General features: G+C 55.2%; 1 protein-coding gene across 8 annotated transcripts in view; it reads right to left on the bottom strand.

The window, feature by feature from the left end:
• PTPRE (protein tyrosine phosphatase receptor type E) overlaps positions 1–16,582 on the bottom strand; it is a 179,630-nt gene that overhangs the window by 32,247 nt on the left and 130,801 nt on the right. For 7 of the 8 annotated variants that reach the window (XM_027960450.2, XM_060404826.1, XM_060404827.1 and 4 more), the window contains 4 exons: positions 13,763–13,893; positions 8,056–8,155; positions 7,693–7,766; positions 5,230–5,366 (listed from right to left, as the gene is read on the bottom strand). In XM_027960450.2, the coding sequence (XP_027816251.1) occupies positions 5,230–5,366; positions 7,693–7,766; positions 8,056–8,155; positions 13,763–13,886 (435 nt within the window). In that variant the 5' untranslated portion in view covers positions 13,887–13,893. Of the gene's footprint in view, positions 1–5,229; positions 5,367–7,692; positions 7,767–7,866; positions 7,929–8,055; positions 8,156–13,762; positions 13,894–16,582 lie in introns of those variants that run through there. The other variant, XM_027960453.3, reaches the window with a different exon arrangement.

Genomic DNA, 16,582 nt, shown 5'->3' with positions numbered 1-16,582 from the left:
TTCAGTGGGGCCGACGGGGATGCGGACAAAGTGATGACCCATAGCTGGACCCTGAGCTGCATCCAGGCCGCCACTGGGCCCTGCATGGAAGCCCTGGTCTGGAGCAGGCCCAGCCCAGGGAGGTAGGAGGTGGCCGTGGCAGAGCTCTGATTCAGGGGTGAGGACACAGACGGTGGGGCTGGAGGGTGAGGAGGGGGATGGTGCAGGACCGTCCTCCCCTAAAGATTCGGTGTGGGCCAGCGGGACAGACACAGCTGCTGGCTCCTTGAAATGCAGACCTGGGCCCACCCTTGTCAGCACCGCAGTTATCCGCATCCCAGGAGGCCTGCACGGTCTGCCCTAACCCTCCATTTGTCTTGGGGGAAATCGGGTCTGGGGGCTCTGCTAGGGCCCTACAGCTGATGGGCGGCATAGCAGGTAGGAGCCTCCATCCTGACTTCTAGTTCTTTCCGCCACTCAGAGTCTCTCGGCTCTTGTTGGAGCCAAACTTCCTCCTGTGTTTGCTCACTGCTGGGGAGGGTCCATGCGCAGGGTTGGGGGGGCGGTGCTTCTCTAAGAGCACAGTGGGAAAGAGCCTTCCGAACCTCCTTCATCATCCAACCTGACCGTCGGGTGAACCAGGGGCCACTGGGACTCGAGTAAGTAGTGTTAACGTTTATCTAGTATTTTTGATGGGCCCGGCACTGGAGAAGGGCTGGATCACCGGCCTTCACAACCCACCTAGCACCAGGTGACACCAAGACCATCCCTCCTGTTCTTAGATAAGCAAACAAAACCCCAAGGAGGTGGCGGAGTTGTCCAGAGTCGCCTGCCTGGCGAGCAGCGGATAGTGGGAGGGGACCTGGAGCTGGCACCTGGACCCCGAGAAGGACACTATCTTCCTTGAAGTGTGGGGAAAAGCAGGGGTTTCTGGGGTCCGGTGGTCAGGGCCCAGGAGACTGGGGCCCAGCCTGGGGTCAAAGTCCTAAGTCAGGGCCCCCTTCTCCTAGGGCGGGGGATTTCTCTACCACAGACTCAGCCCCTGCCAGCCCGTGTCCTCTCCCCGCTCCACACCCAGTGGCCACAGGCAAAGGCTCTTCCCAGGTCAGTGTGGAGGCCAGCCCGATGGGCACCTGGGCAAGGCCAGTGGGCAAGGTCTCCGCCAGGCCAGTACCTCCACTGCCATGGGGAGCTCTTGGCTCTTCATCAAAGCTCTTAACACTGAGCTTCCTGACCAAACCTCAACATGAAACGTGTTACCACGTTCTAGAGCCTTCTCTTTTTCACCTCAAAGCTATTTTTGACTTCAGCCCTGAAAATAAAAGAGGCATGGGACCATCATGGCGGGGGGAGGGGGGCGCATGACATGACGGGTTAGTTAAAACCCACAGAATGTGCAGCTCTGGAGCCCTGATCTGACCTGCAGCTGTGATCATGAGTCGATATTGATTCATCAGTTGTGACGAATGTAACACACTCAGGCAAGACGGAAATCACTGGGGAAACTGAAGGAAAGAACCCACCTGGTACTTTCTGCACAATTTTTCTGTAAACCTAAATCTGCTCTAAGAATGCTCTACTACAATTAATTTATTAAAAAAAAAAAAAAGCCTCCCTTTTCCTCGGGAGGTGAGGGGGCTACGGGGCGGGGCTGAAGGGGTGGCTTGGAGGCGTCTGAGTGGTGAGGGTGAACTGGGCTGTGACACCCCTAGCCGTGAGCCAAGAACAGAGCCGGGACACGGGGTGACGTCCCGACTCTGTGGGCGGCGGCACAGGGGGCCACACAGCAACAAAGGCAAAGCGCCCTGAGCCCCGTACCCCGTTTCCAAGCACTCGGAAAGAAACAGCCCCTCCGAGCAGGCCAGCGTTTCTCCCGCTGTCAGCTACCCGGCGAATCACATCTCTGAGCTCCGATGGCTCAGGACAAATAGCGGGGCTCCTGAGGGGGTGCTCTGCCATTCCTGGGCCACTGCCATTATGCCCAGAGTGAGTGCCATGCCTGTGGCCCCTGACGGATAAATAAATTGTGATCGATTGTTCTCTTATGTATGTTGGCTGAAAAGGGTTGTTGGTTTGTCTGAGGTGAGGTTTCATAGTAGCTCAGTTGGTAAAAGAATCTGCCTGCAATGCAGGAGACCCGGGTTCGATCCCTGGGTCGGGAAGCTCCCCTGGAGAAGGGAAATGGCAGCCCACTCCAGTATTCTTGCCTGGAGAGTCCCATGGACAGAGGAGCTGCCAGGCTACAGTCCATGGGGTCGCAAAGAGCTGGGCGTGACTGTATGACTAACTTTCCTTTCCTTTCCTCCCTTTCATTTCAAGGAACATGTGTGTCGCACACAAAGACACACACACGTTTCTTTCCCTCGTCCTGGTGTGTACGTGCCGGGCCCTCCCCTCGGGGCGCCTCCCTGGGCCTTCCTGCAGCACTTAGGGTTAGGTCAATTCCAGGCACTGGGCTTGAAATAACCCGCAGGGGAGGGACAGAAGCTCCTGGGAGGAGCTATCTGGAGAGGGACGCCTGCAGGACTCAACCAGGGGCCTGGAACAGCCTTTGCAAGCTCAGCATTCTACCACGGCGAGCGGACAGCCGACTGGACCATCACAGAAGTCGTCCTGAGCAGGATGGTGCTCAGACCCCTCTCCTGCCGACACGGGACACATGGCTTAGCTCTTTCATGGGCTGAGACACTCCTTCGGGGGCTGGGAGGGCCTTGTTTCACAGGCGAGGAAACCGAGGCAGAGGTGTCGCACGTTGCCCAAGCCCTCCAGGCTGGCGAGAAGCAGGCCTGGGCAGGCACGTGGGCAGCCGGCCTCCTGCCTTGGCGCCTCCATCACCCCTCCAAATGGCTCCCAGAGCCAGGGCCTTGTTAACCTCAAATTCATGTCACCTTCGATTGGCCAAGGCGCACCAGCCCAAACTCCTCCAGATCGACTACTCTGAGACCCATCCGTTTTCCGGCACAGATTCTGGGCGGGGAGCTCAGGACAGAGGGTGAGAAAAGGAAAAAGAGGCGTGTGCGCCCATGGCAAGCGTGGGCACCTGTGGAGCCACATGTGGGCAGGTCGTGGTGGACGCGATGCTCTGAGCAGGGGCTGCCCGCTCACTTGAGAGAGGCGCGGATTGGGCAGTTGCCCTGGGCTGGCAGTTGCTCAGGGTCCCCCGGAGACAGGACCGGACTCCACGTCCTCTCTGGACTCCAACCTCTCGACCCTCCCTCTTGGCCCTTCCCTGGACGGAGGCAGTGGGCAGGGGGGTGGCCAGGAAGGCTGCTTAGTGGCAGCAGTGGGGTGAGCAGGGCAAGGCGCTTGCTTTGGTTGCAAAGCGGAAAGGAGTATTCCGAAGAACCCAGGGGTTAAGAAAAATCACGTTTGATTTCAAAATCTAAAAGACCCCTAAATTAACACACACACACAAATCCATGACCAAAATATCAAACTATTAAATAAAGGCAGGATCAATTAACAGTGGGGTCACAAGCCCCGTTGGAGCTTGGGGTCACAGGAGACACCAGAGGGACCCGGTCTTTATTTACGATTATTAATTGCTATTTTGTTCAACATGGATGGCTTGGATCTATTTTTAAAAGCTGTATGAAAACAGTGTCTATCCAGACAATGAAGTGTTTTGGGGTCCCCTTACACACTGCATCTGGGGCAAGGGCCTTACCTGCTTGACTGTCTTTTTGGGCCCTAACTTCTGAGATTTGTGGCTCAGCCAGTGAGTTCTGACTCAGCCCTCCCTCTGCAAGGCCAGTCGCCAGCCTCCACATGGAGAAACACAAATGCCAGAGGAAACGGGATGAGAAGGGAGGTGGGGAAGTGGCCCTGCAGCCGCCAACTTGGATAGTCATTTTGAAAACTGGAGAATTAACTTCTGCTGTCAGGCTGAGAGGCTGCAAAACAATACTGCCTAGAGCTGTCTTTCACTATGACCTAATTTCCCCCCCAAAAGGGACACATTTGGAAACAATTAAAAGGAAGCAAGATAAAGGCAAAAGAGGACGTGTGTTTAAAAAAAAAAATTAGCCAAAATTACAGTCTAAATGCGCCATCAGCCTGCTGTTCCTTCCAGGGCTGCTTCTGGGTGAAAAGTCACTTGCCTGCAGCCGGAGTCACCCTGTCTTCAGAGACCACAATTGTACCATCTTTGCTTTTCACAAATTCCGAGCCTCATATTTGACCTGGGAGGTCATTAAGGCATCTTCCCACCTGGCTCGTTCATGATGAAGGAAACCGGCTTCCAGGAGACGAACTGATGTGTCGGGGCCGGGATGGCAGGGGCAGAGTCAGGACCAGGGGGCCCTGCTGCTGGAAAGCCGCCTGCTTTCAGGCTCGACGCTGGTGCGCGGACATTTATGAAATGAGGAAGATGCATAAACGGAGACTCATACATGACCAGGGATAAACACTGAGCAGCCAGATCCGAGACAACCTTTCCCAGAGTCTGTCTGTCTGCTTGTGTATCCAAGCATCTATCTGTCCACCTGTCCCTCCATCCCTCTATTGTTATCTATGCGTGCATCTACCTACCCAGCCACTTGTCTATCTCTATGTGTCTGTCTGTCTAGCTGCCTGTCTGTCTCTCTACCTACCATCTCTCTGTCTAGCAGCTTCACAATTCATGGGACATTGAATATTAGCCACTCAAGGGGAGGTGTCACTGTCGTACACTTGCATTTTTGTTGAGAGTTAGGAGGATCTGTTTGCTGCCAGCAGGCTGGACCAGTTGGTTAAATTCATCTTAGTTAGCTTTGACATTGTCACGGTCATCCAAAACAGCAGTAGCAGGACCAACACCCTGACTCAGGCAGAATCAAAGGGCGGTGGAGGCAGGGTGATGTCCCCTCTCGGCCGCCCCGTTGACCTTCTAACTAAGGTTGTGCAGGGTGGTCCGAGGGCTCTTTAGCGCTCAGCATCAAACTGCCACCCCACGGTCCGCTCGCCCTGGTCGTGCACATCACTGGGATAACGGCGCTGCCTTCTTACTTGATTCAGAACTCAGCGCTCAGGGTGTGTGACTTGGAAGGAGGCTCTGAAGCTCCCCCTCAACCATCTCATCTTATCAATGGGGATGAGGGTCAGGTCAGCGGAGGGCATTGCGGCAGAAGCCGGGTTTCCTCGGAACCCCAGTTTGGGGGCTGCATCATGGTGGATGTGAGCGTTCTGCGCCTTTGGGGTAATTTATCATGTGACACAACACTCCACATCCCAGCTCCCTTCCACGTGATGAGACAGAAGGCCCAGACTCACGTTGAACTCCTCCCGAAACCGCTTGCAGTCGTCTGCCGAGCGGGCACGGATCTCGTCCTCCAGGTGTGCCACGGGGATGGGGAAGTACTTCTTCGGCCCCGACGGGGACCTGCTGAGAAGCATCACCCTCTGCTGCTCTGTGGGGTCAACAGAAACACAGGGCCATTGAGCTGTGCTCCCAGATGGGTGGGTGACTTACTAACCAGACAGACGGACAACCTCCTGGAGGAATGACGCAGCTGGAGGGGGATGTTCCTCTCAGACCATGAGCAGCTGAAGGCAAGCTCTGTCTCCTACAATATACCCTCATCACTCATCGTGACGGCTGGACAGCCCCCTCTGGCTGGTGTTACCTGCTCTTGCCAACCAGAGATGCCTTATCCTCCCAGCTCACTCACCCACCCACCCAGCTGTCTTTCCGTCTGCCCCCTGCTCCTTCTACAAAGGACTTAGGCACCTTCACACTCCAGGCTTGGAACAGACTTGAGTAAGGACAGGTTTCTGGGCACAAACTGGTAACACACTGGGAAGCTGTCCAGATAGGAGACCCCCATGGGCATAAACTGGTAACATACTGGGAACCTGTCGTTAGGAGGCCCCCATGGGCACAAACTGGTAACATACTGGGAAACTGTCCAGTTAAGAGGCCCCCATGGGCACAAACTGGTAACACACTGGGAAATTGTCCAGTTAGGAGGCCCCCATGGGTATAAACTGGTAACATGCTGGGAAATTGTCCAGTTAGGAGGCCCCCATGGGCATAAACTGGTAACATACTGGGAAATTGTCCAGTTAAGAGGCCCCCATGGGCATAAACTGGTAACACACTGGGAACCTGTCCAGATAGGAGACCCCCATGGGTATAAACTGGTAACATGCTGGGAAATTGTCCAGATAGGAGACCCCCATGGGCACAAACTGGTAACATACTGGGAACATGTCCAGTTAGGAGGCCCCCATGGGCATAAACTGGTAACACACTGGGAACCTGTCCAGATAGGAGACCCCCATGGGCATAAACTGGTAACATACTGGGAACCTGTCCAGTTAGGAGACCCCCATGGGCACAAACTGGTGACATGCTGGGAAATTGTCCAGATAGGAGACCCCCGTGGGCATAAACTGGTAACATACTGGGCACCTGTCCAGTTAGGAGACCCCTATGGGCACAAACTGGTGACACACTGGGAACCTGTCCAGATAGGAGGCCCCCATGGCCTTATCTTCGTCACAGATAGTCCTGGTTAACAAAGGTAATGGCAGTAACTGTTGCGACAGTTACTCGAACCCCATCAGCTCCAGGAGAAATAAGAGAAAGCACCCTTGGGTTTTTGAGGGGGAGGGGCTAGAGGCTTCAAAAAGGACAAGGGCCAGACTGCAAGGGGGTCCCCGGACAAGCTGCTTCCACAAACTCAGAGAGACAGACGGCGACCCCCGAGGCATGTGCTTCTCGTCCTGGAGAACGAGCCGCTGTCCTCCACGAGGCCACCTCTCTCTGCTGTCCCTGGCGGCAGGGCTGGTCCCCGCCTGCTGAGCTGTTCCTACGCCCAGTCAAGAACTACCCCAAGGGCTCACCCCTCCCAGAGACGACACTCCAGAATGAGCTAGGCGGCCTTGCCAGTCATACCCTCCTCGCCCCACCCCGGCTGTTGGGGCGGGCGGGGCAGGAGCAGGAGGCAGGAAGGAGGGGCCTGGAGGCCATGTGCCATCATCTAAGCGTGGTCTCGGGTTCCCCCGGCCCCGCAAAACTGCCCTCCTGGGTCTGGCCGAGGTCCCTCGCTGCTGAGAACTCTGCAGAGTCCTGGGTCAGTTGTGCAATTCAGGTGAAGTCTGACAGCACCCCTGTTCCCCCAAACCACGGAACCAGTTGGCAGCAAGCTGACTGAGGAAGTCAGAGTCACTGGTGTGAACTGGTATTTTTAACAGCTTCGGCCTCACGCACCTCTCTCGGACATCTCAACACGTGGGAAGAAAACCAATGTGCCTTTGTAAAGGGGCATTTACAAGTTAATAGCTGAATTTGGAACCTAAAAACAATGATAGGGAATGCCCCTGACCCTCCGCGTTGTTCCGTCAGTTCCCTTCTTTCATCTGACCTGAAAAGCAGTGCGGATTCGGGGGCCAGGGGGGCCCTTCTGAAAAGGTTGTTGATGAGCCCACCTGTCTCATCGAAGGCTGATCTAAGATGCCTCAATAAATGTTAGATGTTTCAAAATCCTGTAAAAACGACAGGATGTGAAATGCCGTCTCCCTACAAAGCCACAAACTGAAATGCCTCAAATGTCTGTTTCACACCGGAGAGAAGATGACGAAAGCTCTGCAACGGGGAGGCACTGACTATAAAAGCCGGCGTGATGCCAGGTGATGCCAGATGACAGTCGCAGAGCTGGAGGGGTTTACCGTTTAAACGTTAAGTTTCGAGGAAGGCGCGCCTCCGCCCAGCTCCATCCGGGTCCCCCTTACCTTGCTCTTCGAGGATCCCGTTGGGCATCTTCTTGTCGTTGGCACTAACCACCGCCTTCCTCTGCTTCCGGAACCTTAGAGACACAGACCATTAGGGGGTCAGTCCAGGGAGCCGGCCCAGAACCCAGGGCCCCGGGGTGACCCAGCAGGGGATACCCAGCAGGGGATACCCACCAGGTGAGCCGGGAGAAGCTGCTTCTGCTGCTCATGGCTGAGCTGCTGCCCGCCCGGGTCCCAGGTCCCTGCCCGCCACCCTGCCCTCAGCCACCCGGCCCCGCCCGCCCGCCCCCAGTCACAGCCTCCCTCTCCGCATCATTTCCTCCCCAGCAGGTTGGGGCGAGTCAGCGGCCCGGACACTCCTACCTGAAGAAGTAGGCGGCGAGCAGCAGAAAGAGCAGGAAGGCTAGCAGGGGCAGCAGGAGCCAGGCCAGCAGGGGCTGCGGCGCGCCGGGGGCCGGGGGGCCTGGGGGAAGCGGGCCCCCGGTCAGGACTTCCCCATGAGGGCAGCAGGGGTCTGGGCAGGGGCAGCCCCCAGCACCAGGCTCACGGTGTGCTGAGTGGCCCCCACCCCACCAGCCCCTCTTCCCTGACGCCAGGCCTCGCTTCACAGGCCACCGATTAGCCCCCATCCCATTAGCCCTTCTTCCTGGACACCAGCGCCCCGCTTCACAGTTTGCAAAGCAATCCCTCCCTAGGGAGGCTTCTTCCTTGATACCAGAACCCCACTTAACGGTTTGTAAACCTTCTCCTTCAACAGTCCTTCACCCTGGACACCAGCGCCTTGCTTTACACAGCCTGCAAATTCTCTCCTTCCAGAGCCCCTCATCTTGGATGCTGGCTCCCCACTTCACAGGTTTGCCATGCAGTCCACCATCCGGGCCTCTGGTATCCACCCAGGCGCCTCCACTTAGATGCACGGTGGTGTTGTCGAGAAGAGCCTAATCCAGGGATCCAGTTACCTGACTGGCCCGAGACCCCCTGCTGCAGGGTAGGGAGGGCCCAGACCCCCATGTGGCCTGTTTCCCCAGGTCCTGGGCACCTGACGCTCCCGATAACAGGAGATGGAGGAGAGAGGGGGTGCAGACGTCCCCCTGCTCTGTCCCAGGATGGGTGGGGAGCGCCACAGGCCTCCACACAAGCTCAAGGCACAGGTCAGCAGTCTGGCCCTCGGCTAGACAGAGACCTGTCGCCCTGTGGCGAGCCGGCCCCTCAGAGCTGCGAGCTCCCGATCCCGCCTGCCCAGACTCACCTTTGCTCCCCCTTTACCCCTTACCTCCATTGGCAGGTTCCCCCATCCCTGGACACAACATGGCTGCCCGCGACCGGCCTCTAAGCCCGAATTCCAGCCGGTTCTGGTGGCCTGGCTGCACCCTCAGACCCCACCTCCTCCCCTGACGCTGACTCAGCTCCTGCCTCCTCAGGATGCCCCCTCCTCACCAAAATGCCCTCACTCCCCAAGAAGCACCTCACATTCCAGGGCACTCCTGCCAGGACCAGGGCTGAATGGCCCAAGCCCCCAGAGAGGGGCTGAAGCACATGGACAGAAGCACAGTGGCAAACGGGAGTCCCTGCTCGGGCTTTCTGTCAAATGTCGCAGCTGCCTGTCTTCTGGAAGGCAGGGGCCAGGTGGGGACCGCCAGGGACTAGCAGGCTCGGGGGGAACTTGGGGGAGCTGGGGGTGTGCGTGTCTGTCTTGGTGGACTGGACACGTCTCAACCCCAGCCCACTGGGACCAAGGAAAGACACAGCTCAAGAGCTTAATTCTCTAATTCACCAAAAGGAGAAATCTCCATTTTTATGTAAGAATGATCAGATTTTTAAATATTGGTGAGCAATTCAATCTAAATGCAGTTTTGAAAGCCAACCTGGGCCTCCGCAGGCTGGGTTGTGTCTCACCCAGGGCCACCAATGGGCTCTGCATGGGAAGTTGGTGTGGTGACTAAGAGGAAATTTGAGTCACTTTCTGTTTTCATTTCACACTGAGGTGGCTCAGACTGGGTGGGGCTGAGGGTCTGCGTGGGGGGAGTACAGGGGGGCTTTCCCGGAGGTAAGTAGGCTGGTGGCCCACTAGGCGCAGCCTTCCCCCCAGATCTCCCCCAACTCTATGCAGCCAGTACTCCAAGTCAGGTGTGGAGGGATGTTCGTGCAAATACACACGCCCGCACACCGAGAGGTGTGCACGTGTGTGCACTGGCGTGCACGGAATCTGGCCCTGGAAATTAAAAGTTGGGGGCTGTCCTGGGAGTTCTGGCCTTAGCAGTGCATCTATACACTTCAACTTGTGCAGACCGCCTGCTGGGATGGATGGCCCTGTGAGGCAGGGCTGGGCAGCAATGGGTGGGGCAGCCCCTTGGTTCTGCCTCAGCCCTGGTGTGCTAAGTCATTTCAGTCGTGTCCGACTCTGTGCAACCCTATGGACTGTAGCCCACCAGGCTCCTCTGTCCATGAGATTCTGCAGGCAAGGATACTGGAGTGGGTTGCCATGCCCTCCTCCAGGGGCTCTTCCCCAGCCAGGGATCGAACCCGCGTCTCTAACGTCTCCTGCATTGGTAGGCGGGTTCTTTACCACGAGTGCCACCTGGGCAGCCTCTGCCCCAGAGAGCTGAGTTATCAGTCAGTCATTTTATTTTTAGGTGAGCCTAGGACTGGGGGCTCCCTAGGCAATGGCACCCCACTCCAGTCCTCTTGCCTGGAGAATCCCATGGACGGAGGAGCCTGGTGGGCTGCAGTCCATGGCGTCGCGAAGAGTCAGACACAACTGAGCGATGTCACTTTCACTTTTCACTTTCATGTATTGGAGATGGAAATGGCAACCCACTCCAGCGTTCTTGCCTGGAGAATCCCAGGGACGGGGGAGCCTAGTGGGCTGCCGTCTATGGGGTTGCACAGAGTTGGACATGACTGAAGCGACTCAGCAGCAGCGGCAGCAGGACTGGGGAGCCAGTCATCCTGGTGGTGCCCCTGATGCCACCTCCAGGTGCATCAACACCACTGCGACATTTCTTCCCTACTTTTGGGCGAAGTGTGCTCTGCTGGGTTGAAATGTTTTGCTAAATGATCCTGCAGGTGTTGAGCCCTGGGCCAGCAGAGGCCAGCTTCTCTCTGCCTGGCCCAGGGAAGCACTGTCCCGAGGGTCCCAGGCTGGAGCGCTTGCCAGTGACCCGGTACCCAGAGGAACAGCTTGGAACAAGGCAGCGTGGTGAATGCAGCTTCTATTTGCTGCCATTTCTGGTCTTCTTTTCTTTTCTGTGGCTGTGGATTTCTCTGGAGTTTCAACATGAAGACGGTGCTGCTAGCTGCCAAAGATGGTCAGGCGCCTGGAACTGCTCTCCTGGCTGGAGACCTAGGTCAGCAGGAACCTCTATTCTCCCCGCTCTCAGGGGCCTTTGTAGGAGGTTTGTTCAAAGTCAGGAAATCACATGTGGCCCTCAGGCTGGATGGGGCTTGAACTCCTGAACCCAGGCTGAACAGTACCAACTCTAATCACCTTGGTGTACCTCTTTCTGGAGGGAAGTTGATAATTTTTGTTTTCCCGAAGGCTCGCCATGACCAAGTTGTGATGCTTAATTTCATGGGTCAACTTGGCTGGCCACAGAGTGCTCAGATAATTGGTCAATATATCTGAGTAATCTGGGTGTTTCCAGCGGGATGCTGTTTGGATGAGAATCAACGTCTGAGAAAAGCAGACTGCCCTCCTCACGGTGGGTGGGCCACATCCGATCAGTTGAAGGTCTGGACAGAACAAAAAGCCGGAGCCTCCCCGTGAGTAAGAGGGAATTCTTCCTGCCTGACTGCCTTCCAATTGGGGCATCACGCCTTCTGCTTCTAGAGCAGCCTGCCAGTCTCTGGACTGAAACTAGGGCACTGGCTCTGCAGATTTTGGACTTACCAGCCTCCACAATCGAGTGAGCCAGTTCCTTGTAACACGTATAGGTATAGACATAAGTATACATCTTGTGGATTCCATTTTTCTGAAGAACCCTGACCCATATACCAAGTGACACCCTATCACAGAAGTCCTGGAGCATCACGTCTGGGAGTCTCGGGGGAAGGACAAGGTGGGGCTGGAGCAGCCGGATGGGACTGACAACAGCCCCAGGGGGAGGGGGAGGGGGTCCAGCCCCCCGCTGGTTACAGGCTCCTGCTGAGCCCGCCATGGGCAGGAGCCAGCAGACACAGACAGGCCTACAAGTCTACCCGGGAGGCGTGGGGTGCCCAGGATGTCCCCATCAGCTCCTTGGGGGCTCAGAACTCACCAGCGGGATCTCTGTCTGTGTCAGGCACATGTCCAAGAAGGAGATGCTAGAAGATGCTGGACTGCCAGCTCTCTGGGTGGTGAGAGTCTGGCCAGGGAAGAGGCCGCCTACAGCACACTCTTCTGCTACAAACAGCCAACACTGAGGAGTCCTCTACACCCCAACACAGTTGTCTGTCTTACTCCGCTCAGCACTGGCTGAAGTGGGTACTATCATCACATCTTGCAAATGGGGACAACGAGGCATAAGGCGGTGCAGCGACTTACTCAAGGCCGAGGCCACTCAGCTGCTCGGCGGCAGAGCTAGGTGTGAACACAGGCAGGCGACTCAGCAGCGTTTGTTCTTGCTTCTCTTCTCTCCTTCCCTCCTCTTCTTTTAACTTTGTGTGGCATTTACTTTGTCTTATGGAGGTGAAATTTACCAGCTATAACACACCCGTTCTGAGCACGCAATTCAAGGTGTTTTAGTAAATTCACAGCCGTGCAGCCATCGCCACCATCCAGCCTTAGAACTTCACCAACCCATTGAGATCACTCCTGCCCATCTGTGGTCAGCCCCTGTCCCCTGCCACCCCTCCCCAGCCTCCAAGCCCCAGTTAGCCACTCGTACACAGCTGCCTGCAGTGATCAGCCTGTGCCGGGCATTTCGTTCATGTGGGACCGTATGACGTGTGCTCTTCTTTCCCCTGTCTGGGCACCTAGCATGCTTCTCTTGCCACATGTATCCAACATTCTTTTCCCTTTCCTCCTTTCTAACTCCCAGCGTATGAAATCAGTGACAGGCTAGAGTAAGAACCCCCGTGGATCTGCCTCCAGACTTTCTTGGATCAACCCTGTGGGTCCACAGCCCTGCCCACCTCCTGCCCAGCCACCCAGTCTTTTCCAGGTCACCCCTAGACACCCCATCCCTTTCTTCTGCATACTCAAGTATGCGTCTCTGAAAGGTACAGATGCTTTGTTGTTCAATCGCTAAGTCGTATTCGACTCTTTGTGACTCTACGAACTGTAGCATGCCAGGCCTCCCTGTCCAACACCAACTCCTGGAGTTTATTCAAACTCATGTCCATCGAGTTGGTGATGCCATCCAACCATCTCACCCTCTGTCGCCCCCTTCTCCTCCTGCCTTCTGTCTTTCCCAGCATCAGGGTCTTTTCCAATGAGTTGGCTCTTTGCATCAGGTGGCCAAAAGATTGGAGCTTCAACATCAGTCCTTCCAATGAATATTCAGGGTTAATTTCCTTTAGGATTGACTGGTTTGATCGCCTTGCTGTCCAAGGGACTCTCAAGAGTCTTCTCCAACACCACAGTTTGAAAGCATCAATTCTTCGGCACTCAGCCTTCTCCATGGTCCAGCTCTCGCATCAGTACATGACTACTGGCAAAACCACAGCTTTGACTATCTGGACCTTTGTCTTTATTTTCTTTTAAATAAACACAACTACTATACCAATATCTCATCGTCCAAAATATTAACTTCTTAGTGAATGCCAGCGTTTGGATACCTGCTGTGGACTCATCAGTGTTTGCTCAGGATTGGTCTGAATTGGGTCCCGCACAGTCGAGTGTTTCTCCTGTTCCCACCGGAGCTGATCTGACTCTCAGCCAGGGGCTATGTCTGCTGCCTTCTGAGTGCCCAGCTTTGCTCCAGTCAAATCCTGGGTACCTGTTCCTAGCCAGCTTGATTTACAGACTTGCAATGTCAGAAGCAGGCTGAGGAAGCCACTTACCTGCCCATCACCTCGCAAGCTCATCAGGAGGAGGGGCAGGGCGCCGTGGGAGCGGGAGGGCAGCGGGGAAGAGGCAGCAGGGTCTTACCTGCAGTTGTGGAGGTCCAGTTGCTCTGAGCGGTGGTGGTGGTGGTGGTGGTCTCGTTGCCCTTGAGAGCCTTGGCGAGGGGCAGGCTAACACCGGCCAGCAGGAATGGACAGAAGGGCTCCATAGCGACCCTGGAAGAGGCAGGAGGGGTTCAGAGGACTCACCACCGCCCACCTGGGGCTGGCCAGCTTCCACAAGGCGGGAAACTAAAGGAAGACACAGAGGGATCCAGGAAAAAAAAAGGGGTGGGCTGGGGATCAGGGTGGCCCGGGGGTGCTTCGGGAGAGGTCTGTCTAGCAGGAGAGGTCTGTGTACTGGCACGATTTCCACCTGCACTCGGGAATTAATTCCAACTTAGAACAAGCCTGGTTAGGAACTCCGTAACTACCCTTAGGTTATAGACACTCCTGCTGTTCAGGTTAATTTCCTTTTTTGTTTGTCTATTTTAAGGGGGAGAGAGGAAACAAACAAGAACTTGGACGTGCCTGGGGAGAAAAAACTCTGAGAACAACACGCCATCCGGGATTCTGAGCGGCAGCTTCACAGCCCTTCAAAGAGGTGGCTCAGCCTGGCTTCTGGATTGCCGCCGACGGTAACTTGCCGAACATGTAGGAGCAGTTTGCTGCCCGCCGGCACACGGCGGAGCGTTCCTGTGCTGCCTCACGGCAGCATCACTGCCCTCAGGAAGGATCGCGGGCTCAGGGAGGAGCGGGTTGATCAGCCTGTGGTCACAGGACCGGGGGGTCGGGGGATCGGCCACCTGCATAGGACCCACCTCTGCTGTCCCCGTGGTCACGACCACAGCCACAGCCTGGCCTTATGCCCAGGTGCTGGCCTGGATTGTCTCCCACCCGAGCTACAGGAAAAGGTTCCCGAATACTTCCAGCCCCCAGTCATCCACTGGTCCCCACTCCAGAGCGTCACTAATTGTCATAAAGCCCAGCTCTGCCCCCTCACTGGTGAGGCGGGAGCGGTGACACGGGGAGGAGGTTCTGGCATCCTGTCGCTGCTCCTCTCAGCCGAGCACTTGGCCTGCAGTGTTCATGCATCATCTCATCTAAGCTTCTCAACTCCTGGCTGACAGCCTCGCGTCTGGCTCTGCTCGGGTCTGAGCTCTCAGGGGAAGCAGAGGGAAGCCCCCACCTGGGGCAGGGGGCGATCGGCTCATCTGGCAGAGCCACTTGGGCACTTTGGGGCAGAGGAAAGTATCTATTGGGTGGATGGATGGATGCACTGGGCAAGCCTGGACCATGACGTGGCTCAACAGAGGAAAAGGCTCTTTGGCCCATGAGACCTGCAGGATGTCGCCTGTGACTCCCACTTGGCGCTGCAGTTTGCCAAGACACCACAGGCCCTTGGGCATCCTGACATGACCTCTGAGTGGTGGAGAAAGCCCTCCTAAACCCCGCCTGCACCCTGCAGGTGAAGGCAGGCAGTGGCACCTGCCCAGCGGCGCATCCCCTCTCCTGGACAGCCTCCTCCGTTTCATCCATAAACCCACCCATGGTCAGCCTGGGTGCCCAGGCCCACAGGCAGCACTTTCCAGCAAGAAGCCTCACTCAGAAATATGAATGGGCCGAAGCCAAGAAACATGAGTTCCTCGTAATCTGAGAGAGCCTCTGAGCGAGCGCAAAAAAAAAGCACCAATCATCTCTCGGCAATCACCGCTATTAAAACGAGACCATTCTGAGCGCATCTACGGCAATTATCCCTGAGCAACTACCATCGTCCCCATCAACACTTCCAGTCCCTTCCTCTTTTTTTTTTTTTCCAAAATTTCAGATTTAGAAAGCGAGCCATACCCACAAAATAGCTCTCATTCTGTGAGCGCCTACTGTGTGTTAGACCTTTTCTATGGGTACCAGACCCTCAATTATCCCTCCAGGACTGAGAAACTGAGGCCCCGTGGGGGAACTGGCCCAAACTCTGTTCAGAGGAAATGCAAGAGCCCCGAACAGAACCCAGAACAATTGGACGCAAAAGCTCTTGACCCCTGACAGGCAGCTCTGCATAGAGTGCATTAAATAAATTGTTACTGAGTACTGTCATGATACTCTTAATATATGGAAAAAGAAGTGGCACAGACGTACAATGGAATGGTACTCATCCCTTTTACAGTGAAATAAGGCCATTTACAGCAACATGGATGAGCCTAGAGATTATTATACTAAGTTAAGTAAGTCAGAGAGAGACAAATGTCACGATATCACTTAGTGGAATCTAAAAAATGATACAAATGAACTTATTTACCAAACAGAAATAGACTCACAGACACAGAAATCAAACCTATGGCTACCAAAAGGGAATAAGGGGCGAAAGAGAAGTAAATGAGATGTTTGGGATTAACATATACACACTATTATACATAAAATAGGTAGACAACAGGGGCCTACTATAGAGCACAGGGAACTACATTCAATATCTAGTAATAAACTATAATGGAAAAGAATCTGAAAAAGAAGTCCCTGATGCCGGGAAAGATTGAAGGCTGGAGGAGAAGGGGACGACAGAGGATGAGATGGTTGGATGGCATCACCGACTCCATGGACACGAGTTTGAGCAAGCTCTGGGAGCTGGTGATGGACAGCGAGGCCTGGTGGGCTGCAGTCCGTGGGGTTGCAAAGGGTCGGACACAACTGAGCGACTGAACTGAACTCAACTGAATCTTATATATATATAAGAATATATATAAAACTGAATCACTGTGCTGTGCACTTGAAACTAACAGTATTTTAAATTAGTGATACTTCAATAAAGAAATAAAAAAATGAAATCACTAAAAATACTTGAGTAAACTGTAGAGTAATTAATTAGAAAGTC

The sequence above is a fragment of the Ovis aries genome, chromosome 22 (assembly GCF_016772045.2).
Source record: "Ovis aries strain OAR_USU_Benz2616 breed Rambouillet chromosome 22, ARS-UI_Ramb_v3.0, whole genome shotgun sequence".
Classification (NCBI taxonomy): domain Eukaryota; kingdom Metazoa; phylum Chordata; class Mammalia; order Artiodactyla; family Bovidae; genus Ovis; species Ovis aries.
The sequence above is the reverse complement of the archived record's forward strand: the minus strand, read 5'-3'. Positions and strand labels throughout refer to the sequence as shown.